The sequence below is a fragment of the Chaetura pelagica genome, unplaced genomic scaffold, assembly GCF_000747805.2.
Source record: "Chaetura pelagica isolate M959 unplaced genomic scaffold, ChaPel_1.0 scaffold159, whole genome shotgun sequence".
Classification (NCBI taxonomy): domain Eukaryota; kingdom Metazoa; phylum Chordata; class Aves; order Apodiformes; family Apodidae; genus Chaetura; species Chaetura pelagica.
In genome coordinates, this window is record NW_009954555.1 from 3,573,713 (window position 1) to 3,599,394 (window position 25,682).

At 48.6% G+C, this 25,682-nt stretch overlaps 1 protein-coding gene across 1 annotated transcript in view; it reads right to left on the minus strand.

Annotated features, from left to right (window-relative positions):
* Nucleotides 1-25,438, minus strand: part of ACAP3 (ArfGAP with coiled-coil, ankyrin repeat and PH domains 3) — a 38,348-nt gene extending 12,910 nt beyond the window's left edge. Inside the window, exons 1-9 of the mRNA XM_010005167.1 lie at nt 25,382-25,438; nt 21,821-21,940; nt 21,272-21,325; nt 11,905-11,963; nt 10,139-10,322; nt 9,013-9,057; nt 8,198-8,293; nt 7,785-7,859; nt 7,047-7,058 (exon numbers count right to left, since the gene is read on the minus strand). Coding sequence (XP_010003469.1) covers nt 7,047-7,058; nt 7,785-7,859; nt 8,198-8,293; nt 9,013-9,057; nt 10,139-10,322; nt 11,905-11,963; nt 21,272-21,325; nt 21,821-21,919 — 624 coding nt within the window. The 5' untranslated portion in view covers nt 21,920-21,940; nt 25,382-25,438. The remainder of the gene's footprint in view (nt 1-7,046; nt 7,059-7,784; nt 7,860-8,197; nt 8,294-9,012; nt 9,058-10,138; nt 10,323-11,904; nt 11,964-21,271; nt 21,326-21,820; nt 21,941-25,381) is intronic.
* Nucleotides 25,439-25,682: the final 244 nt, after the last annotated feature.

Sequence of the window (25,682 nt, forward strand, 5' to 3'; positions counted from 1 at the left end):
TTTCCCTTGAGAAACTAGGTCACCAAACCTCCCTGACTTTCCCCTCTAAGCTGGGGAAGGAAGGCCCATTGTCCCTGTGCACACTGACTCCACCTTAATGATGGATTCTTCCCACACTTCCCTCTCTCTTGAGCACAAATATTTCCCCCTGCACTACTTGGTTCAAAGACACAACAGTGCAGTGCAAACAGCCCCATTAAGTTAAGTGCCTTTCCTAGCTCAGCAGATGAAGACCCTTGTGATTCTGTGTTGCCAAGCAACCTGCACTTCACTCTCATTAAGATGAGTTATTTTCGTGTTCAGAGATGCAAGCTTGCCTGGGAGGTGTCATAATAATACTGATACAGAAGGAGGAGATATAATGGGACAGGACTGAGTCATTCCTTGGAAAGACAGCATGATGCCCAATTAGACACCAGGAACTGCTGTAAGGCACCCAATTAAGAGAGGTCTGCTCAGCCCCAAATTTTTCCTGCCATAAACGGGTGAATCCCATGGGGTCCTCTTCTGCAGATGTCTTTCATGAACACATTGCAAACAAAGACCAGAGGGAATTTTCCTCTAACTCGTAGATGTTTGAACGTGTGATTTTTGTAGAGCTGCTCCAAAGTGACAACTCTACACATCTGATGAGAACCTGCACTGGTTTATAATAAATAATGCAGACATCCAAGAACCTGGACCTTGCTGGAAAGCGCACAGCAAACGCGGGGCAAAACCCTGCCAAGCAAGGCTTAAAAATGACCACTTACCTCTTTGTGGAAGAGGTAAAAATAAGGGGGAGGGTCTCATTTACCATCACCTGACTTCTTCAGCTGCCCTTCTAAGCAGCAGAAGTAAGAAGGATGTGGTGCTGCTGAGTGCAGGAAGGACAGATGGGCCTTCTGCGTCACTGGAGTAAATCCACTGGAAACCAGTGGAGTCAAGCCAGGTGTGAATTTAACCTCATTACTCCTGTGTTGTATTTATCCCACTTCTCTACAAACTGAGTGGCTAAAAAAGAACAGCTGAAGGCACATGGGGTTGTTCCTTGCCTCTGAACAAACTCTAACCTGCACCAACCCCAGCTTTAGAAAGAGAAAATTACAGCCAAAGCCATCAAGCACATGTGCAGCTGACAGAGCCATCTGGATGATGTCCAGACACAGAAACATAGCTGGGAAGAATGGCTTGTGTTTGCATTACTTGGAAGATATTTCTCTTCCCTGTTCTCTCATTGGTTAGGAAACATGCCCAGGCCAAATTCTGCTCATATTTCTGCTGGTGTAACTCCTAAGCAACTCCAGTGCTATCAACTCCTATCAACTACTGCAGGGCAGAATGCATCCAGCAGAGCTGGAAGCTGGGTTTGTAAAGGAGGTACAAATCACTAGGGAGAGATCTGAGGGATAAGGACCATTCTGCCTAGTATCCCTGGGGCATTCTGACCCCCAGGGGCACTTTGTTCCATTTCACTGCACTGCCTGGGAGCACCTGAAGTCTTTGCTGTGAAGTTACTGAGAGACAAAAAGTAAGGGAAAGGGGAGGGTGAAAAAAATAAGAGAAATGATCCCTTTGATCAGTAGCGTTTTTCCTTTCACTGCCAAGGGCCAAAAGGGAAATGTACAGAAATAGCTCTGGTAGCTGAAAGGCAAAATCATGGCAAGTGCAATTGGGAAATTTCCAGCACAGTGAAGTGAGCTTCAACTATGGGCTTAAATAATGGACTCCTGGGCACATCATCTTGCTGTAGCCCACAGAGGGAACTTTCCTCCCACAGCCTTTGAAAAGAGAGGGAGGACAAATCTCTGGAAAAAAGTGCTACAAGAACATCTGTTGAAATGTCATTCCAGGTCAAAGCCAGCTTAGAAACTGAGGAGATCATCTTGATAATGGTGTTGAAATATCATGGTAGTGTTGTGGCCACAGCTGGATGCACACAGATGTGTGACAATGAATCTCCTTAATTGGCAGATCTGTCCCCATATCTGCTCTATTGATTGACACAAAGATTTTGACCCTTCTAGCTCTGGGAAATAAGTCAAAGGCTCCTGGCTAATGGACACTGCTCCTGCCAAGCAGACCATCAACTCAGGAAGTCTCTCTGACTCCTACATGGGATGCAATGTATCTCTGGACTGTCTGAGCCCACACAGGACTAGGAGATAAAAACCTGCCAGCCTTGGAAGCCAAGCCACGTCTGGGAGGTGCTGGTGGAGAAGGAACATGTCACCCATTCTACAACATTCAAAATAACTTGATTCAAATCAAAACAGGGTAAAAGTGTACATGGGTGCTCCTCTTGACCCCTCTTTTTCCATTTCCTGCTATACATGAGGTTTTAATACATTCTTTTAATAAATGACCTTTTACTGCACTCTTCCCATCACTGCAACACACATGCAGCAGGCAAGTCTGCTCTGAATGAGTTTGGGCTGATTTATTAAGTCTGCATTTAGCACCACATTGTTTCTGCAATATGAAAAAATGCTTGACACAGAAAAGACTTCCTGGGATTGGGATCTGAATGGCTTTGGCTGCAACTGCCTTTGGAACCATGATTAGCAACAGCAGTGACACGTTGGATCACACACTGGAAACACAAATCAGACATCTTCCAGAATAAGAAACCAGATCCCTGCCATCATCTGCTTCCTGTTCCTTCACTGACTGTCAGTAAATCACAACCTTGCCTCACTGTCCCCTCCCCTTCTCAGTCCTGTCACTCTGAATTTACACACCAGGCTGCCTGGGAACTGATATTCTTTTGGACATGCCACCACAATGGTTTCCATGGGAGCACACTGAATGCTGCTGGAGCAACAATGAAGTAACACCTTCCAAGAGACACATCCAAAGGGATGTGAAGAAGGATATTAATGCAGATACTTTCAAACCAGCAAATGGAAATTAAAAAAAAAACCAAACAGCACAGGCACAGACCCATAAAAGAAATAAAAAGGAAAACTAAGGAAAAAGCCAGTGTGCAGGTTGCCTCATGGCTCCCTCAGTGAAGAACTCCCTTGTCCTTCCCCCTACAGCATGCACAGGGGCTGCTTGCATTGCTGCAGAGGCCACCAAGCTCCTCCAATTGCTCTAGCTAGTTGTTCATGCAGAGAACATGGCTGATGAACTGCAACAAACCTCCAGCTCCAGTGAACAGACTTAATATAAAGAGTGAAGATGCTCCTCATCAGCCTGGAATGCTCAGTGGGAGGGGAGTCCTCTAAGTAAGGAGCTCTGCCTAAGAGAACACCCACTGGAGGAGGAAACTCTTGGTTATAGGTTCATTCTTCTACCAAAGAGCACAACACCTGGCAGGGCACAGGTAGAACCTCTCTCTAAAACATCAAAACTTCCTTGAAATTCTTTAAAGTTCAATCTCTGTAGCAATGGCCCTCCCTGCAAAGCCACAGCATCACTCCCCCCGTGCATCACTTCAAGGTGGAAATAATGATACTGGCATTTTCTGTCCAATGGTTTGATTTCTGCTGGTAGAAAACACTATCAAACCTAGGCAGTCGTGACCAGAGAATCATTTCAGTCCAGTTTTTAGTTCTTCAGGGAAATGTCTTCCTACCAAACACCCAGGTTATTTTATTTTCATTCAGGATAAGCAACAACACACACAACACATGCTTTCCCAAACAGAAGACAAAGGCTTCATCCAAAAGTGCCCTGTTTCCTTAAGTAACCAGTGATGCTCAGTACTGAATAATAATACTATGTACACATTACCAAAATTATATGTCTATACATATATACACATGCATTGACAAGAATTTCTCCTGGAGGTGAGTTCACAGCTGTAGGTGACCAGTTTAGCTATTCAATTCAAAAGAGAACATAATTCAGAGGAATATTCACATTCCCTGAAGAGGCACACACCCCCTTCCACACCAACACTGCTACATGCACATTCTGTTCTCTTCTGGTGCCTGAATATAATTCAACCTTTTCCCTACCTGGACATTTTTACCACTCTGTGTGTACAGTGTGTACAACCCAAGACCCTGGGAGGCAGATGGCATTTGGGGGAGGGCTCCCTCTCCAACATTCCTGTTCTGCACAGACAGTTTTCATTCATCCCAGCCAAACCCCAGCTACAGACCTTTTGTTTCTTCCATTTCCTAATGCCAAACCACCTCCCTGCTCTGTGCTTGCCACTAAATGATGCAGAGAGATCTGTGCCCTGCCCCACAGCTTTTCCACCCTAAAAACAGAACCAAACACATTTGCTCTCCTGCAGTAATAAAGCTGTACTTGCTTTTAGGTCACACTGCAAGCAACGTCCTGCAGGCACAACCCTGCTCCCCCAGGGAGAGGTACCCTCTAAACTTTCTCCCCAAGTCAAGCCAACCCTAGAGGAGTCTCCTTACCAGGAGGTATTCAAGCCTGCCGAAAATCTTCATGATGCCAGCTGCAAGGGAGGCTCTGCTGCTCTTGCCTGGGGAGCAGGGAGCAGCTCTGTGTGTCCTCTCTCTCTTCACTCTCTAGAGCAGCATCTCTGCTAAGCACCGTGGGCTGGCAGGGAAGGAGGGGTTTCTTCTGCAGCCCCTTCTCCTTTACCCCTCCTACTCCTTTTTGGGAAGCTTTCAGCTCTGCCGTTGGCTGCAGTCAAAGCAAGGGGCACTAGGCAAAGGAAGCCTGCTGGCCTCTGGGGACCACCTGCCTCCCCCCTCCTCCTGCCTCCTATTCACAGTCAATCAGCTTAGAGCAAGGGCTAATTACCATACAGCTGTCGGGGGGACAGAGGGAGAGGGAGAAGCCAGGCACACAGAGCAGAGTTGACAGGAAGATGCTCCCTGAATACTCCCTGACCTGAACAGAGCCAGGCTTGGCTGCCCCCCCAGGGCCTGCTGCCCCAGCTCCAGGGGCAGAGCCAGCCATCCCATCCCAGCCCCACCACAGCCACCCAAAGCAGGGGGCTGAGGTGCCCCACAGCCCCCAAGTTCTCATATACCAGCTGGATGAAACGAGGCAGAGAGCTCTGCCTGCTTTCCATCCCCTGCCCTGGCACAAGTGCTTCCCACACTGCTCCAGGCTGGGAATGGTATGAGACTGGGCAGGAGCTTTTCTATAGCCCTGCATCCTTCCACCTCCACAGACTGACCTGTTCTGGTGCAGTGGAAGGATTCACAAAGGTCAGGGTCTTGAAGGGAGGCCTGGTTTAAACCATTTCCCTCCTTGTTTCCCACTGGAAAATAATTCCTAGGCCTGTGTGTTCCAGGGCCAACTTCTCCAAAGTTCTTCTCCAATCTACACCAGGCCCTGTAAGTCTTTGTGCATCCACCTGCAGCAGCTGAGCCCACAACAACATACCAACTCATTACACGTGTGGTTTGAGACCGTTTAGTTCAACACAAGAGAAATGTGGGAAGGTACAAGCCTATCTCCTCAGCCTTACCAGGAATGTATCCCACATTCCAGTCCTTGCACACATACATCCCACTCACCAGAAGGATAACTCCAACATTTATTGTAGCCCATAAAAAATTAGAGACTCTTCCTTTTCTCTTGATGAGTTTACTGAAGCCCTTTTTGTATAAGTAAGCATTATTTTCATATCTAGGGTGAAGATGCAAATGATGGAGCTCTTCAAGGTTTTGAAGCTGCAAAGGCAGAAAGGGCAGTGATTAAAATGACAGCTTGAAATGACAGCTGCCCTAGGAATCTGCCCCAAAGGTGGCAGATGTTCCCTGAGGGATGATGAGGAAAGCATGGCAAAGGAAAAAGGTACCTCAATTACAGTGTTAAAGAAAATACATCTGTGCAGAGTTTTAATCTCCTACCAACTTCCAACTTATTTTAAACAATAATAAAACAAACAAAAAAACCCAACAATGTAGATGTGGCACTTCAGGACATGGTTTAGTTGGCATGGTGGTGTTGGGCTGATGGTTGGACTTGATCTTAGAGGTCTTTTCTAACCTTAATGATTCCGTGATCTTGGCTCTTAGAAGGCTGCCCTCCATGCCTCACACAAACAACTCAATTCCCTGTCTTCACAACCTGCACAGCTCCCCCACCCCAAGAACATTTCAAAATCTATTATTTAAACTGGATTCCCTCCCTTTCCATCATGTCTCAGCAGGCTGTTCGGGAAGACACTGTGTTGAGGGGGAAAAAAAAGGACACTTCTGCCACTTCTCTCTAATTAAGCACCCCTAAATCACCACATTTTTCAAGAGCCCAGAGGGTGCTGTGGGCCCAGCATGGAGCCATATATTCCAATAGATGCTGTGCTCCCTTTGGAGACAGGAATATGCTCCCCAGAGGCAGAGTGCCATGCTCCATGGCAAAGGGAGGAGCGACACTGCCTGGGAGCAGCTGAAAAACAGTCTCATAACATTTCCAGGCAGGAAGCTTTAAATCCTGAGTTGCAGGAGGGATGTTCAGCTCCCTTAGAAGCTTATGCACACAGAAAGCCACAGCTCTATGCATATGAAACCTGATGAAGACTAACTGCTGCTTCTCTCTCTTGGAACCTGACCTCTGCTTCATTCCCTGCTAGTCCAGTCAGCCAAGGCACATAAAGAGATCTCACTGCACTGGAGAGACTTTCCATGTCCCCCTGAATGAAGTCATCACTCCAGCAGAGTCCCAGGGGAACTGGGAGTTCACAAATGGATTTACCCCTCCCTCCCAACACTTAACCAGAGGGAGCATTTGCACAGGCTGATTCACAGGGAATGTCTGTCATTAGCTTTCAAATGTGGTTATGTTTCCATCTCCTGGGGTATGACATTTTTGAGAGAGAGCATTAGAAAAGTAACAGTGGCCACTTAGACCCCTCCTGTTATGATGTATTGATCCACACAAGTGCCTGCTCAGGGCTGGGCTCACCAACAGCTATTGCTCAGGGGTCCCTGAAATCCCCTCTTACTGTGCCCACAGAGCAAGAGAGAGTGTGTGTGAGGATGTTAAAGTCCACCAATGACCAGCACTCTTACAGCATCACTATTACAGTGAGGTTTCTCTGTTCTGCTTTCTAAGGCAGGAGCTGTAACCACCCAGAGCAGCAAAGTGCTAACTCTGAGAAAGAGGAAATACATGTGGGTACTCACCTGCAGGAGGGTCTGCAGGGGCAGGTCAGAAATCCATGGAGAAGGAAAAGAAAAGAAAAAAAAATAATAATCAGTTTATGTATCTACAGGCCTTGGATTTGGAATAATTCCCAGATGAATGGTCTGGGTATTCAGATCCCATGTCAGAAGGGACATGCTAATACTGCAGTAGCTGGAGATTATTGGGCTTGCCAGATAAAAGCCAGCCTGCTCAGCTGGAGGAAGGATGCAAGACCAGGGGAGAGAAGAGGAAAATAAAAGAAAGGCTGGGAGAGAAGTGCTCTAACCTCTCTTTGCAGTCAAATTGTTTTCACAGGCAATTACAAACTATATCCACTCCTCTACCTCAGAGCCATTTATAGAACATGAACCTCTAAATCTTCCCACATCCTCAGGAGCAGAGAGGGAGACAAAGCAGAGAAAGAAGGCTTGCTCAGAGGCAGAGCAGGGCAGGGCAGAACTGGGAACCTAGCCCAGGTGTGCTGACCCACAGGTGCCCATTGTCCCTCCCTGCTGTTTACCTGATGTGTCAGTACCAGAATGCCCTGCATTTCATCAGGCTTAACAACTAGCTAGACCCCCCAGCATCCAAAAGGTTATGACTCTCATCTTATCAGCTTTTGCTGCTGCTGCTGCAGGCTGTGAAGGACTAACCAGCAAGGCCCCTCATCAGACAGTTACCACTGTGATCCAGACAACTGCCCTGATGGAGAGTAGTGCTGCAGCCCCAGGACTCACCCTCTGCTGGATCAGTGCATGCTTGTGCTCCATCTCTCTCTTCTCCACTGCAGAATCAATCACCAGCTGGTCCAGCTATGGGCAGGGAGGAGAATAACACATCAGGAAGGAGGTTTATGGCCCACTGTCCATCTCTGCTTCCCTGCCCTAGGATTACACCAGCCCTACCTGACATCATCAATCCCCACAAGAGGGGAAAAGGGCTGTGTTTGGGTGTGCACTGAAGGTAACCATGGCTCTTGGCTGCCACCCCAGAGAGCAGCATGGCCTGTCCAACATTCAGCAAGCATGATGCTCCCACCACTCCCTGATGACCCAATATGGTGGCTGATCAGGAAAGAGGATGGATGTCCCTTCAGGGTGAAGGGGTACAAAGAGCCAGATGGAGCCAACCACATCCCCTGCCCCCTTACCTCTGTGGCTAGTTTCTTCATGTATGGATCCAGTTCATGGAGAAGACTGTAGCCCTGCTGGAAAAAGGTGTACTGGGCATGCATGAAGGACAGCATCTGGGAAGGGAAACAACAAAGTCAGAAAACGTTCTGGGACAGAGGGTGAGAAGTCCCTATTCTTTATTACCCACAAAAAAGTCTCTTCAAGGTCTAACCCTCTCCTTTCCCAAAGCAAACTATCCATTAGATGCCTCTCCCTCTTCTCTTTTCTTCCTCTCAAAACCTTCCACACTGTCAGGTAACCCCTGTTGTGAGCACAAAGCAGTAAAATCAGTGTCCTTCACCCTGGCAGTCCCCTCCAGCTCTGGCCTGTGGAGCATCTTGCTGGTCTCCTTCATTCTCCCCTCTTGTAGCATACCTGCAGCCCCAGAGCAGTCCCAGACAGAATCTCCAGGAGTCGGTATGTCGACCCATGCAACCTGAAATGGAGAGGGCTGCCTTTCATGGAGGCCCTGAGAGCAGCCCCAGCAAACCCAGAGAGCTCTTACCGCGTCCAGGATCTCAAACTTCTTCTTGGCCTGCAGCACGTTGATCTGTGAAGGAACCAAGAGAAGACTCTCAGCACCAGCAGCACCAAGCAGCTTGGCACGGAGGAACAACCCCTAGCAGCAAACTGCAAACTATTCATGGACAGTGCCAGGAAGCTGGTTTCTGAAAAGACAGTTCTGGTGAGTTCCAGGTGGGATAAAAAAAAGGGAAAGTGCAACCTGAAATGGAGAGGGCTGCCTTTCATGGAGGCCCTGAGAGCAGCCCCAGCAAACCCAGAGAGCTCTTACCGCGTCCAGGATCTCAAACTTCTTCTTGGCCTGCAGCACGTTGATCTGTGAAGGAACCAAGAGAAGACTCTCAGCACCAGCAGCACCAAGCAGCTTGGCACGGAGGAACAACCCCTAGCAGCAAACTGCAAACTATTCATGGACAGTGCCAGGAAGCTGGTTTCTGAAAAGACAGTTCTGGTGAGTTCGAGGTGGAATAAAAAAAAGGGAAAGACCACAGATGCACTTTCTGACCTGGGCTGCCACTGAGTAAGGTCACTGCTAGATCTGTGTTGGCACACAGTGACCCCAGAGTGCAACTTGGGACCCCAAGAAGGCAAATAAAATTATAATTCTCCTCACTATGTTCTTAATTAAGTACCAAAGGATGCCTGGACAAGTTGATATTGATGCATTTTAAACAAGCCCCCTTGCAGTGGGGACCAACAGGGAAACCTCCCCCCAGTAGCGGATCAGCACATTAAAGAATTCTTCCTCTTTGGCAGTGGAAGAAGTGGAGGGAGCTCCCTATAGCATGACCTTGCCACCAAATACAGTTGCCATCATGTCTAAATCCTAGATGCAAGAAATTGCAATCCTAAAGCAGGATCAATGATGTGCATGATTTATACTGGAGGGGAAGGCACTGCCTTCATCTCCACAGCTGCCAGAGCACAGGAGATCAGAGCCTGCCTCATCATCAGACAGAACGTGCTGGCAGATGGTCTTAGCTCAGTGCTGCAGGAGTGACAGCTAGTGGAGACACACATGGATCAATACTCATGCTGAATTTGTCTGCTTCATATACCCACTGCCTGAAAGGACAGATCTGACACGAAACCTATAAATTATTTTTAAAAATCCTTTACAATTCTGGGGGCACTGAGTGAGTGCTCCTGCAGGAAATCTCCCACTGGGAAGAGAAACTCAGTCTATAGGGCAGTGTGCTTAGTTTCTCTCAGCCACAAAATGATTAAGCTTTCCCTTCTCAGGTACACTCCAGGAGCAGACAATGACTTGCAGAGACCACTTGGCAGTGTTGGGTCCCTCACTGCCAGCAGTTTCATGGCCCTACAGGAGGTGATTTAGCAATTTGCCTTGTTCTCTACTGGGAAATCCAGTGGGAGCTGGGGGCAGACACACCAACCTGCAACACGTAGTCTAGGGCCAGGTGTCGGAAACACTTCCTGGTGATGGTCAAGGTGCCTGTGGCCTCTTCCACCTCGTGGGGCTTGTGCCGAGGTGCCTGGGCATTCTTCACCAGGGAGATCTCCATGTCCTCCCTCACCTTGTCAAACTGCTTCTTGGTTTCCTTGAACTTCCGGACGTCACTGGAACCCAGAGATGGGGAGAATCTTTGTTACAAAGCAGGCAGAACATTGCTGATACCAGCAGAGCTGGTAGGGGTTCAACCAGCTACACGATGATCACTCAGAGATCCTGCTCCAGATGCCACTGGGATCCTAAACCTACCCCACTCAGCACCACCACATCCAGCTGGACTGACTCCAGATCAGCTCTAAATGGTCTTTCTCTAGAGACAGTTGGCAAGCAAAGATCTTGGACCTTACACATTGCCCTCCAAGCCTTCAGGAAATCCTCCAAGGACAGCTTCCAGAAAGCCAGACCAGATGGCATCCAGCCCTAAAGACAGTCCATGATTGCCCTCAGAATAAGTGGTGAGCAGAACATTTCAGAACCTACCAGTGAAAACACATGCTTCCTGTTTCACTTTGTGAGAAGAGTAAAAGACCAGCTGGCTTTCAAATTCAGGACAGGGCATTCAACCAGGGCAGCCAGGCTGCTCATGTGCCTCTCTAGCTAATTCTGTCTCATCTGCCTGTAAAATCCAGACATTTGACTATTCTCTTCCCCTTTTACAACAGCCACATTTATTAACATTTGCATTCAGAAATACAGAATGCACAAGGTGAACTTTCAGAGTTTTACTTACACTTCAGAGACCTCACATGGGATCAGGGCTTTGCTTTCAGGGGTGAGGTTGTAAGCCATAGCAACAGGAAGGTTTGAGTTTATTTATTAGTTTGGGGTTTTTTTTCCAATTAAATAGCAGGTACCATTCAGGCAGGACCTGATCTGAGTTGACCACAAAGAAGTGAGGACAACCATACCTGAAGATCATCTCTTACAAGCAGCCCTGCTTCCTTGGGAGTTGAAAGCAGCAATGCTGATTTACAGTAGCTGTAACACAAACACTTATTTTCTGTCCAGGGGAGCTCTGTTTACCTGAATTATAAATGGTTATAACTTACAGTATCTAAGAACTGTTAGTAAATAAGTGGCATCCACTTATTCTTTGGCCTAGGGAAGAAGAAGAGCCTCAGCTGAACACAACAGTCAGCCAGAACTCTGCCCTGTGGCAAACTGTTTGAAGTTGACTATAAGTATGTGTGGATCAACCCCTGGCCAAGAAAATCTAGCAGGGGCAGGTACAGTAAGGATAAGATGAGAGGTGACTGGATTACTCTTCTGGTGGTTGTTGCTTCTTCCCATCTCCCTCAGTGCTCAGGGCTGCTGAGTTATGTGGCCATCTAGCTCCATTCACAGGAAAATAACAGGGTCACTTCTTGTGGTTTTGGGTCACTTGCAACAAAGGGCTGTGGGGATGTCACACAGCTTTTGATCCAGCTCTGAACAGCCTCCCCCTCTCTGCATATTCCCAGTGGAAAAGAGCAGGAGCTTGGAGGCATGTCAAACTGCTGGAAATGCCCAGTTAGCTCTAAGCCAGGCTGCAGCAGGTGACTGCAACCTCAAGACTCAGCTAATAAAGGCCTCCTAAAGCCCTCCTAACTCAGCAAGGTCTGTGGCTGCAGTTCTGTTTGCAGTGCACAGGGGACAGGTGCAATGGAGGTTCAAGAAGCTGGAGACCAAACTGATAAGACAAGTACTCACTCTTTCACAAAATTGTGCAGCTGCTGCCGGACTGATCTCTGAGCCTGGTCAAACAGGATCTGAAAGAAAAGAGAGGAAAAGGAATATCAAATATTTTTGCAACATGGAAGTACTGAGGAGTCAGAAATTCAAGGAATGCCCTATAGGACCTTCAGTGTGAGGGACTCAGCATCACTCCAGGGCTCAGTGGTGTCTGGTACTTGATGGCTGTCATAATGGACAACAACTTTCTCTCCTGGCTGCATCACTCCCCTACAAATTCCTCCACTGGAGGTTCCACAGCCTGTGTCAGGGCTCTGAATATCCCAGGGAGACCGAGGCCACAACGTACCTTCATAAGAGGAGTGTTTGTAGGAGCAGATGCTTAATAGTCCCCGCTTTGAGCGCTCCACCGAGCCTCGAATTTCTCCTTTAACCAGAGGAGGGCAGTGTCAGCTCAACACAACCCGCGCAGGGAAGGAGGCAGAGCAGCCCCTGGAAGGTTCAGCACAGCCTGATCAACACCACTGAGAGCTCCAAGCAACCAGGACAAAGGAACTTTGTTCCTACGGGTTTCAAGTTTTACTCTCCTGTCTGTCTCTCACCAAAAAAATGGTCCCAAGCCCATTACTCCACAGGAAGAGTCATCTTATATTAGACTATTTACAGTGCAAAAGAGCTGGTATTGCCAAAAGCAGCAGCTCTTTGTGAGGAGGTGGTGGGTTAACCTCATACCTGGCTGCCAGGTGCCCACCAAGCCACTCTCACTACCCCTCCCCAGCAGGACAAGGGGAGAAAAAAATATGGAAAAGTTCATGGTTTGAGACAAGTACTGGGAGATCACTCACCAGTTACCACCACAGACAAAACACACTTGACTTGGGGAAGACTGATTTAACTAATTGCCTGTGAAAAAAATAGAGGTTGGTGACATACAAGAACAAAACTGGAGCATGATGCACATTCCCAGGCAGAGCAGCACTCTGTCCACAGCACTAAGACCTTGGCAGGCACTGCAGAGATCTGCAAGGGATACACACTGAGGTGGTCACAAGCTGTAACCTTCTCATGGCCCGTAGCAACCTACAGCAACAACACTCTGGTTCATTCCTGATGCTTCCTTCCTGTGCCAACAGACTCAGATGTCCTCTAACACCTCCCACTAGGAGGTAAGCAAGTCAAGCTTTTGACAGGACACAGGTACACTGCTCCAGTCAGACAGCAAAGCCCTCTGCATGGAAGCAGCAACCTTGGCTGCAGAGCCTCAAACATTCATTCTGTGCCTTGCTGAAGCCAAGGACAAAGCAAGAAACATGCCAGGACTAGCTAAGCATGAACAGCCCCTAAATATGAACAGATGCAAAGCAAGGGGGAAAGAAAGAACACCCCCAAGACCACCCAGATTTGTGTTTTTACCAATGTAAATTATTTACGGCTCTTGGCATCTGTTCTGTCTCTCCAGCAGCTCTCCAAGAGGCACTGGTCTGCAGCTCTTCCCAGGAAGCAGCTTCCTCAAGTGATGTTTGGGCACTGACAATGCTTTCCCCCACTCCTGACACCCTGCAAGGACAGGCAAGCAGCAAGAGAGCCACCTGGTTCCCACCTGCACCTACATCTGCAAAGTTGCCATCATTGGTTTCCACCAGGATGACACACTTGCTCAGGATCAGGGAAAGGAAAAGACACTTATGTCCTACTCAGGACTGCAGACTAGTATCCTGGGACATTCCAGGGTACAAAACCCCACCCAGCTAAAGGAATGGGGCTTCCTCAGCTTGACAAACATTACATCCAGGCCACACAAAGCTGCAGTGTGGATGGACAGCAGGGGGATTGAAGGGCTCCACAGAAACACAGGCTGGTCCCTGCTGTGTGAGGACAAGCAGATACCACACCAGGCAGTGCTGGGGTGGGGCACCTACACCCACCCATTCCTGCACACAAAAATCAGGTCCTAGATGGCTCCCTAGGGAACTGCACTGGAAGAAGCAAGAAAAAGCCTGCTGAGCACTCAGACAAACCAAGCAAGGTCCCAGGTCAGTTAATGAATATGCCTTTCCTGCCAGCAGCATCTCTGCTGAGAAGCATCCTATGATAACAGCATTACTTTCATTGCTTCTTCATTAATTTTGCCAGGCAAGATCACCAGGGGAATGTTTTCAAGTGGTACCTCCATTCAATTTTCAACACAAAATAAAACGAGTTTTAAAAGCTAGAGTTTCAAACCTAAAATCATCCCATGGCTTCTCCTCCTTTCCCAGACATACTTGGAACAAATAATTTGTTTTAAGATTTTCCAGACCAAATATGACCCCACCCTCTCTCTTAGCTTCCACCAAGACATGAGAAGTCCAGCCTATGACTCACACACATCTGTGCCTGAGGAGGGTCAGCATGAAAGAAGGGAGTTAACACAGCTCTCATCCAACAGCAGCAAAAGGCCAGATCCTACATTCCACTTTCCCAGCATGGGCTTCTGAGGAAACAGGATAAATCCCAACCTGTGTGTGACAGGGGGCTTAGGAATTTCAAGCCCCCAAGAAATGAAAGCAAGTTCAGTGGCTCAGGATGTTATTTCAAGAACTGCAAGCCTAAAATCAAGACACAGAACCTAAGAGATCCAAAGGGATGCTGTTGTTACATGACTCCCATGTGGCTCCCTACAGAGCTTCCAAGAGAAGGAGATCCCACCAGGCTCCAAAGCAAAGCAGATGCTAAGAAGAAGTGAGAGTGACTGAATGTGGACTGCTTCTCTCAGCACTCACATGCATGAAGTTCAGCAGCAGGAGATCACAGCTGCACACAGGAATAGTGCTCGAGCAGAGATCAAAGGCAGGCAATGGCCTTCGTGGTGGGAATTTCTCAGGGAGCAGGAGATGAGGAGAGAGGGCAGAGGCCTCACCAGCCAAAGCTCTGCCTCATCACACCAAGACAGCAGGGCAGGTTCAGAGATGGTGGTCATATTGAACCCAGAGCCCAGATCATCAGGCAAGTTTGTGGTGATAAGGCAGGTCCAAGGCCAAGTTTGGTGCATGTATCAGGCCCAAAGTTTTCCAGGCAGATCCACAGTGACAAGGCAGGTCCAGCATCAAGTTAGAAAAATCAGTCTGCAAGTTGAGAGCATCAGGGTCCACAGGTGGGTGTGGCTGTAGCTGAACAGGAGACCAGTGTTCCCACAGCAAAGCTCCCACCAAGAGTGAAGGCAACAGGCAGAGCTTAAATGGACCCAGGAGTGGAGGACGTGGGCAGAGGCCCCAGGTGAAGCTGTTCAGGGCCCTCAAGGTCTATCAGCACACTGAAAGCCATAGCAGATAAGCCATTCTCTAGCAACAACTGGCCCCAGCTGATGAGCCAGAGGGTGTGGAGCTTCATCTGCAGCTGCCTGACATATAGACGTGTCCCTTCTCCAGCTTCACCAATCCCCCACCCCAGCCCTGCTTGGGAGCCGGATGAGTCACATCCCTGCTCTTATCTCCCTCATGGTCAGTCCAGAGGCCTTGTTCCCACCAACATCCCCAGAATGGTCTGGGAGCTGGTTTCTGTCACGTTTCAGTGAGGGCTGGTTGTCTAGTGGCCTGGGAATCAGAGCCTGGTCCTTCTATCCAGTGTTGGGAATCCTGTCAGCAGCCTCCCAGGGTGGGGATGCTGCAGTGTCCAGGAGGGAGGCAGCTCCAGCTGGGATGGTGTGGCTGGCCTGGGTGAGTCTGTCAGTCATCTCTGAGCATCTGCTGGGGAACAAGTGTGACCCTCCCTCCTCAGAAAGTGAGGAGGAGACCTCCCACCTGCAGAAGGTGATTATCCATACTCTTTATGTCAGCCTTCCCATCAGACACCCTGCTCCCCAAAGGCCACTCAGCTGACAAGCCCCTTCTCCAACACTGTGCTGCTAGGCCTGTCTGACAGTCTGTCCTGGCCTCTCCACCTCTTTCTCTTCAGCTACCTGTCCTGCTCCAGAGCTCCCAAGAGGCCTTCCATGACCAGGGTGCCTTCCTGCTCTATGGTATGTCTGTCCACACTGAGCTCAGGGTGTTGTTCCCACCAACATCCCCAGAATGGTCTGGGAGCTGGTTTCTGTCATGTTTCAATGAGGGCTGGTTGTCTGGTGGCCTGGGAATCAGAGCCTGGTCCTTCTATCCAGTGTTGGGAATCCTGTCAGCAGCCTCCCAGGGTGGGGATGCTGCAGTGTCCAGGAGGGAGGCAGCTCCAGCTGGGATGGTGGGGCTGGCCTGGGTGAGTCTGTCAGTCATCTCTGAGCATCTGCTGGGGAACAAGTGTGACCCTCCCTCCTCAGAAAGTGAGGAGGAGACCTCCCACCTGCAGAAGGTGATTATCCATACTCTTTATGTCAGCCTTCCCATCAGACACCCTGCTCCCCAAAGGCCACTCAGCTGACAAGCCCCTTCTCCAACACTGTGCTGCTAGGCCTGTCTGACAGTCTGTCCTGGCCTCTCCACCTCTTTCTCTTCAGCTACCTGTCCTGCTCCAGAGCTCCCAAGAGGCCTTCCATGACCAGGGTGCCTTCCTGCTCTATGGTATGTCTGTCCACACTGAGCTCAGGGTGTGCCTGACAGAGCTTTGGAAAGAGCAAGCAAATACCACTGCAGCTGCTCAAGTAACAAAAGTCCACAATGACAGCCCACTTTTATTCCACTCTGGCTATATAATTTGGTCCTACATCTCTTGAGCAATGGCCCACCAGATGAATGCCACCCATGAAGAGCATTCCATCTGCAAGCCTTTGTAATAGAGCTCACTTGAGGAGCTATGCTCTGGAAAACAAGCCAACACTACTTCTGTTACACATGCTGGATGTCAACACAGTCCAAGCCTAACTTCTGAACCCAGCTGAAGTTTAGTCTCTCTCACAAACAGCTCAAGAGCTCCAGTTCATGCTTAGGTCAAAGGCCGTTTGTTCCTGCCCCTTAGATATTATTGAAGCTGCTCTCCCCTAACTAGAAAGCAGACATCCAAAGGTATTCTAGAAAATGACAAGTCTTTATGAAACCCAGCACTGAGCTTCTGTTAACTGCTAGACTGGTATCCAAGGGCAGCAGCTGACTGTTGGATGAGTGTAATGTCACTGCACTGGGACCCAATGGCAAAACCTGTGAAGCCATGAGATGACAGAAAGCCTCTCCCTTGTCGGATGGCAATTCTGCATCCACAAATGATACCCCTCACCGTGGCAGCTTGATGCACCTGGACCCTTCCCAAGAGCTGTCAGAAATGCAGGAGTTCCACCCAACCCTGTGGAGAGCAGGCAGCTTGGAAGCACTCTCCATTTCACTTCTTTCCCCCTGAACTCCACCACTACCTTCCACCCATGACATCTGCCATCTGCCTCCCTGACTCATCACGGCTTGGGGGGCTTTTCTTCTTGTCAGCAGGAAATGCCTCCTGCTTTGCTCAGCAGAGCTACATCTCCCCTGCAAGCTGCTGCTGGAGGATTCCTGTGACGTAGCTCCAGTGCCTGGTGGCAGCCAGGAAAGCTGAGGACTTAATGAAGGTCGACACAGCGCTGGCTGGGGTGGTACTGAGGAGGGCAATGTCAATGCTATCTCTTCTGACCTGGAAAATACCTGGAGATGCACTTGAAGGGGCTCAGCCAGAGTAATTCTATCACAAAAGCACTTCCACTCACATCCTGTCACTTTTCTTATCTTTCTGACCACACAGAGAGAGGGAACTGTATGGGGAAGAGCCTTGGTGGGTAAATGTGACACAGTTTTGCTGCAGATCCTGGTATTTCTTTCCAAGGCATGTGCAGGGGATTAGGCTGGTGGGAAAATGACCATTTTTTGACAAAGCTGGGGGCTATTGCAGCCCCACACTCGCAGCTCCTTGGCCTTGTACAACCTGGAGCCTCCCCTTCTCTAGTTCCTTGGATGCTGACAGCTTAGAACTACAAATTGTACATCTCTTCATCTGAACAGCTGGTCAGCACCAAGAGGCTGGCATGGAGCACAGCCAGTTGGGTTTGCTTCCAAAGTGCGTGGAGAGGACGACCTGCACTACACAGAACTGCACCTAAAGGCAGTGCAGGGAACTCTGGCCTACTCAGAAGTTTTGGGGGAACAAAATCCACTTCAAGCCTACAGTTTAACAGTTTAAGCTTTGGCAACAGGATGAAAAAAAACACGTGAGCTTCTGCACTGCTGTAATTTCAAACACTGTTGTTGCTCAGCATTATCATTTAAATTCAACAGCCCATAATTATCAGCTACTGCTCTATAAGTGATGGCAACTTTATGCTCTTCTACTTGTGGGGATGGCTTGCTACACTCATGTACTTAAAGCCATTCCTCAGATTCTGTAAAAAGAGGGAAAGATTGTTTTCACACAAGCCATGGCAGATGCTTTTCAACCTGTTCTGTGTCTTAGGGGAAGGGAGGAGGCAAGTGGACCAACACACAGGTTTTGGAGCAGCCAGAACAGCACCTGCCTGCAGACAAGCAAGGAGCATTTCCAGTATAGAGAAGCCTGGAAAGGCACAGTCAAAATGTATTCACTCCAGTTCAGTAGGTAGTGAGGAGGAGGAGGAGCCACAGGGGAGACTTCAGGCTCTCGAGCAAAGTTCAAGCTCATGCCACTCTGGCTCATGAGAAAGGAAAGGGTTCACTCCAGTGAGCCATGCAAGTGCTGCAAGGTCCTGGCATCACTGTCTGCCACCCTCTGCTCAGAGATCTCCCAGAGGTAGCTGGGAACTTGTTACCTGTGATGGATCGTGCCACTCTAACCAGCACAGGGCTGAGGTAACCTGATGCAGCATCTCCCAGACAGCCCAGCACTGCCTTTGCTGCAAAGAGCTGCATGAGGAAGGGACAAGACAGCAAAAAAACCCTCCACAGACCCTGTTCCTCGTGGAGCAGTGCTGCTCCCTCACAGTACATCCTACATTTTAGTACCAGACAGGAGCCCAACACTGTTTCCAGTTCTATCACTGTCATCCCCTAGAGGTCTATGTGGCTGACCAGCATTTGAATCCCAGCACCTTCCACCTCAGTGCTAAACCTGCCTTCTTCTCCCTCTGCCTGTCTACCCTCCCTTGCTTTCATTCCTTTCCATAGTTTGGGCAAAAATGCTGAGGTGTTGATTCATCTTTCTGACAACCCTGGCACTTATCTGGCAGGAATTAGCAGAGCTTCTGTTAGTCATTAGTCTGTGAATCCTCCCAATAGCCCCCCAGAGACAGGAAAGCACTTGAAATGCTTTTTGCAGATATGGAAGCTGAGACATAAATGCACCAAAGTGCAGATCCATAAAGGTCTTGAGGTTTCTACCTTCTCAACATGCTTTGACATGCTTAAGGCATCAGCCCAAGTGCATGTGGCTAAGAGCACAAAGAATGGCAGAGGATGCTGGCTCCAGCTCTTCTGATCTTGACTCTCTCTTTTGTCATCTGTCCTCTAAGGTTGCTTTGATGTTTTTTCCTCCTTGGGCATTAAAAGGAAGGTGGGAATGCTCTGGAGCTCAGTGTGTTCATCTTCTACATTCAAGCAGGATTTTGCTGAACCAGAATGAGGACATCTCCAGTCTCCGTGCTGTAGCAATAAACTTATAGAACAAGCTTTTCCAGCTGATTTTTGGGGATATTTTCCCTTCTTTTTAACTTGTTCCAGTTGTACATACTGTCCTGGCCACATTCCTAGAGCAAGCACTGACAACTGTTTCAGAGCTGAGCTCCTCAGACAGGGATGAGCCAAGATACACATACACACACAAGCACACACAAAGGAGACAGCACAAGACACTAAAAATAACTCAGCTAATTGAACAGAAGAGGGCTCAAGGTGCAGCAAAGCCCCTTCCTGGAGAGGGATTCACCCTGCTGTGCAGCAAGGGAGGAGGGTGCTCTCCAAAGGCTGGGGGGAGGGAGGATTTAAGCAGGTTTCCCCTGTGCATGCAGCTGGTGGTTGGGAAATGCTGCCTTTTCCAGCCCCTGAGGCACACAGCGTGGGGAGCTCACCTTGCTGGGCAGGGTGGGTTACACCACATCAGCTGGGGATCTGACAGCTCTGGGAAGGGTCCCTCTGCTAAACAGTCGGCTGAGGCAAGAGCAATCCCAGAAGTGCCACTTGTGGCAGAGAGGGGGGGGGAGGATGCAGGAGAAGCAGCACAGCTGGCGTGGCAGAGCTTGCACAGCTTTCTGCAGCTCCAGGCTTCTGGCTGGGAGTGCTTCCTCAGGGCTGGCTGCACACCCTCCTCAGCACAGCCCCAACCACTGCAGCTGGGCTGTGACCTGGGAATGGAGGGGTTCACGTGCTCCTTGGCAGAAAGGCTCTACATTTTTCAAGGGAATTTGAGCAGCATCAGAAAAATCAGGGTTTGACTTTCTCTGCTTTGACACAAACACACTTTTATTTTCCTCAGATGCTCACCCTGGTTTCTTCACCCATCCCCACCAGTGTCTGACTGTCCCCAAACACTAACAGCCTTAGGAGAGCTGTGTGTGCAGTTCCTCTTTTCCCTGTCAGTTTTGGGTTTTTTTTACAAGGAAACAGTCTTCCCACCTGCTTCATGAAATAATTAAATGGACTTGATGCAGCTTCTTCTCCTGCTGCATGTGGTTATTTTCATCCCAAAAGGAAGCACTGTGCCTAATGTATTTTGACAGGGGTATAAAAGTGGGTCAGTCCAATGCTGACACCCTCAAGCTTCCTTCACTTTCAAGCACTTGTGCTTTAAGCTCCCTATTGAGCTGCAGACTTAAAATTGTGGGTCTGGCATGGAGCCAGCAAACATGAAGCACCTTCTTTTTCTATGAGGTTTACAGATGCCATGGCTGGATGTATGGGATGGAGAAAGGGCAGATTCTAACTCCTTGGGCTCTGCTAGTGAGACACAGTCAGCTCTGGAGAAAAGCCATTTCCCTCTTCTCATCTCAGCAAAGCATTAACATGTCCTGTGTTATCCTTAAACACAGATCTGCACACAGACCACTGGGTCTGCTCCCAGCTCCAGCTGAACAATGCAGTCCTTTTGGTTTCACCCATTCACAGCTTTGCCAGTGTCCTAATGGCACAGACCTGCATGCCAAGACTCAGAGTGCATTCCAAATCTGCAGCAACAAGGTTGCTAACAGCCAGAGTCCTGAGCTGTGGAAATCCCATTTCCTAGCATACGTGAGGCACCAGGGCTGATTGTTGAGAGCACAGAGACCCTCAGCTCATCTAACCCAATATTGTGGCAAGAGGCAACAACAACTCCCAGCCATTTGCTGCTCTCTTGACTAAGCAACGTGCAGGGACTGGAACCTGAAAGACATTGTCTTCATGGACCAATCCTTTGGGCAGTGGCAAGTAAATTAGACACAGCAGACCAGTCAGCAGTGCCTTGAGAAAGAGGTTGCCATAAGCACACAAGAAGACAAGAGAAAGCAGCATCTTACCATGTGATAGTTAATCATTTCCTGCAGACTGTCTCCAAATTTGTCCAGGCACTCCTGCAAAAAAAGGTAAAGAGAACTGGCAGTGAACAGAAGCAGCTGCCCTTCATTCCCAGGGGGTTCCATGGCTGAGGGAGACTCTCAGTAAGCCACTGAAGAGCCAACCTGCCAAAAATGTCTGACACTGAAGCCATAAGCTCCCTGTCCTTTCCAGTTTAGTGCTGAACTCAACATGTCAGTCGTTGCTTGTGTGGGCTGGTTACCCTTGTTTCCTAAATAACCCAAAATAACTCATGCTTACTGACCTGGATTCCATCAACCTTGCCAGAACTGTGGCTTCTTAAAAGTCCAGTTCTCCCTGCTAACAGTAAATCTCACTCTGACCTTCCAGCATTGCATGGTCATTACATTCCTCCAAATATAAAATGTCACACTAAATGGCTACTTAAACAGTGTAAGGGTCTGGGACTTCTGGTCCATTCACACCACCAGGAAGCTCAACACTCCCCAGCCCTCCCTGTGTCCCATGCTCCATCCCCCAGGAGGACTCACCGAGATCATCTCATCCTTCTTGCACTGCTGGGACAAGTCCCGGACCCCGCTGACAAAGTGCTTGTTGGTGGTGATGTAGGCTTTGCCTGCTTCAATCATCCCACTGCAGAGCTTCACCAGCTGCACGGGGAGAGAGGTGGGAGCTCAGCACATCCAGCTGAATGGCAACCAGGCTGGTTTTCAGCTGGACCAAGAGCCCAGCCCCAGGCCTTCAGGACACGATGCCATTCACGTTCCTGCTGTGGCTGCACATGGCAGGAGCAGGGATGACAATCACCCTTCCCTGTCAATGTTTCACTTGTCACTTAACAGTTCCAGGCTATCCCCTGAGGACAGATGAATCAGGTCAGCCCACTTTTTCAAGCGGGTTTCTGCTCTTCATCCTATCTTGAGGCACCAGGACTGCAATAACAGGAACCTGATCACACAGGTTGAGTGGGGAGAGGTCAGACTTGCTGGTGCTGGGCGGATTGATAAACTGTCCAGAATCTCCCTGCTGGGAGTATGCTGATCTTTGGGGTTGTCCAGCTGGTGGTTCTGCAGACTTGTGGAGACTTGCCTTGCTCTTACCTTGGGATGAAGGGGAGCCCACAGCCTGACAGTTTTGTATCATGTTTTCCTTAAACCAACTGCCCAAGACTGCTTAAGCCGTGTCTGCTGTGGGAAAACATGTTCCCTCACACACAGGTTAAACCATCAAGACTGCAGGTAACTACAAATCAGTTCCCACAATTCCGCAGCCCAAGGAAACTTTGCTGGTGAGGGATTAAAGGTCAAATCAGTTCCCACAATTCTGCAGCCCAAGGAAACTTTGCTGGTGAGGGATTACAGCACTCATCTCTAGGCTGCCTGTGACTTAGTACAGTCTTTCTGCTAGACCTGGGAAGAGCTTTGTCTGGAGAAATGTTAACAACTTTAAGCAAGTTCCAATTCTCATCACCTTCTAGGGAAGTTACCAGGGAAGTTACCTGGAACTTGCAGCAAAATGGGGTGGATCCCTCACTTTGGAATTAGTTTGCTGCAGCACAGGCATACATCTCCAGACAACTTTTATTAACTGTTGATAATTTAACAGCTGCAGGAAACATTCCCAGACTACCCAGCCACAGCAAGCTGCCTTAGCATGCCTGGAACTGGCTGTAAAGACTGGAGATTTAGCTTAGCCAGAATTCCTGGCCATTAGCCTATCTCCTTTCAGCCAAAACTCCTTGTAAAAAGTTACATTAAACAACTTAAGATAAATCCACAAAACAAAGGCTCGAAACATTTGCTACAGTAACAGCTGGCCACTCAGCACAATTTTAAATTTCTTCATCTGGTTGGCTGATCATTTTTTTAAATCCTCACTGTTCCGGGCTTTTTAATTACATGACAAACTTTAGCTGCTGATCACAAACACCTGGAACTGAAGTTTTCCATTCTCAAAACCCAGGAGCTTTTTTAGGGAAATTAATCTTATTAAGGACAAATGACTTTAGAAATCTTTCCCTGCCAACCAGCCTCACCTACAGGCTGGGATTGAGCAGCTCTCACGTTTGCCTGGATGCCAAAGCCCCACAGAGGGTTGATGTGCTGGTTTTGGGCCTGGTACTTGTTCTCTTTATGCAGCCTCAAGGTTTTGGGATCTAATCCATATGCACATATTGCAGAACAAGCTTGCTTGCCTCTGTCTGCAGTTCTGTAAAACTGTATCTAAATGTATGTGAATGTATGAATAGTATATATATTAATAGTATATACCCAGCCACACGTGGTACATCTTGTGTACACTCAGTTTATACAGTCTTCACTCTTTCACACTCACATCCTCTCCTGTCTGTACAATCTGACAGAGCAGCCCTGGATGCTAGCAGCCTTGTACTACCCCATCCAAGCCCAGAGACGAAAAGCAAACAGATGCAGTTCCTGTCACATCTGGAGCCCAGACGTACAGCAGGGGTTTGGACAGATCCTCTGGAAAGGAAATCCAGCCTATTCTGCAACGTGGCGGTTTCCAGCGTTCCCCTGTGCACACACTTGTGGCCAAGGCTGTCACTAGTAGCTGGAGACCATTGAGCACAAGCACCCTCCCAAGGGGAGCAACCCTGGCTTTGCAGATGGAGCACAGGGCAGAATAAAGGAAACCTTTTTGAAACAGCAATCAAGCCCAAATCTCTGGTGTTCCCTTGGATGAATCATTTATACTGCCCTTTACCTCCATTTTAAGCAGGTGTTAAAAGGCTAATCGCTCAGAAACTGAGTCCTCAGGGGCACAGTAAAAGGCAGAGAAACAGAGTCAGTCCTTGCCAGCTTGCTGCTCTTTAAGAACCAGCCATGCCAGCTATTTGGGTACCACTGAACAACACAAAACAATCAAAAGCTGAGAGCCCTGAACAGCTCTTGTACTTCAAGGCCACCCTCCTTGCTCCAGGATTGCTCCTGGCACACCAAGTTGTCTAATTACAGGGAACACTGACAGCAGTAATGCTAGAATCAGAGCAAGTTCCATCCTACACTTTATCTTTAGAGCTGTAGCTTAGAGGAAAAAAGATAACCTAAATCCCTTTGCAGCTTTCACCAGTGAGACTAGTTAGCCTGTGCAGACAACCATTTCAAGCAGCTTCATTAGTAAATAGGTTTTATAGGACACAGCTTTGCCTAGGGCTTGTGACTGCAACAAAGCCCATTTCTCCATCAGACACAGGAGTTTTATCCCTTTCTAGCTTGTTTATCTGTGAGATTTTCCAAAGCCAGCAGCTCTTCTGGCTTCTGTTCTTCATTTCTCTCTGTTCTTGTTTAGATACAACTTGGCTGGTGTCTCAGACATCAGGAGGAGTCAGGGTGGAAAAGCTACCTTCCATCATAAAGCCTCTGACTTAGATCCAAACTACCAACTGGGTGCAAAGAATCACCAGCACAAATGCAAAATGGCCAAACTGGTCCCTGAGAGGGTACTTCCAGTGTCAGCTTACAGCAGTGGTGCATAGCCTGGCTGAAAAACAGACAGCAAACAGCATCACCAGGCTGAATCTGGCCCCTTATTTACCTGCAGGTCTCTCCCCAGACCCCTGAGCTGATGCCGTGGTGCCCGTGCTGTGTGGACATGAAATGGCTCCCACCTCACACAGCTGAACAGCACAGCCAGGCTGGTAGAGAAGGGAAAAAGACAGTACCAAAATAACTTCTCACACGCCGTGGTGCCCGTGCTGTGTGGACATGGAATGGCTCCCACCCCACACAGCTGAACAGCACAGCCAGGCTGGTGGAGAATGGAAAAAGACAGTACCAAAATAACTTCTCACAGCAGAAGAAGCAGTGCCGGTCCCCCAAGAACCAGGACAAGAAGATCAGCATTCAGCATGAGAAGCCCAAGTCTGGACCTCCTGTCCTAACTCCTTTGGCAGTTACAAAGGAGCCTTGACAGGTACTTGTCAGTAGAGGGAGACATGGTCCTGTTGAGAACCCCAAGTAGTTACACATTAATTTCCTGACAGCCTGAGATTGGATGACTTTCAGAGGAGTCTGGTGGGGCCATATTCCTAAGCAGGAATTGGTTTCCTAACCAAGGAATTGGTTTCTTACCTTGTCAAGCTTTGCTTCTATCTCCACCACATCTGTTTCCACTTCATCAATGGTTGCCCTGCAATGACAACAGCAAAAAGAAATAATTAATGATTGCTTCTCATGATTGGGAAAGAAGCCAGGAAGTCCTAGATGAACAAAGATCAGAGGGACTAAGGTATGTGTGCTGGTGGTGGACAGGAGGAGTGACTCACACTTCCCACTTTGGAGCTTCTTGCTGCTATGTAAGCTCAGGACTGACTTACCCAGGAGAAGGATCACACCTCATCAGGAATGAATTCTACAGGGCTTAAAAAAGAGA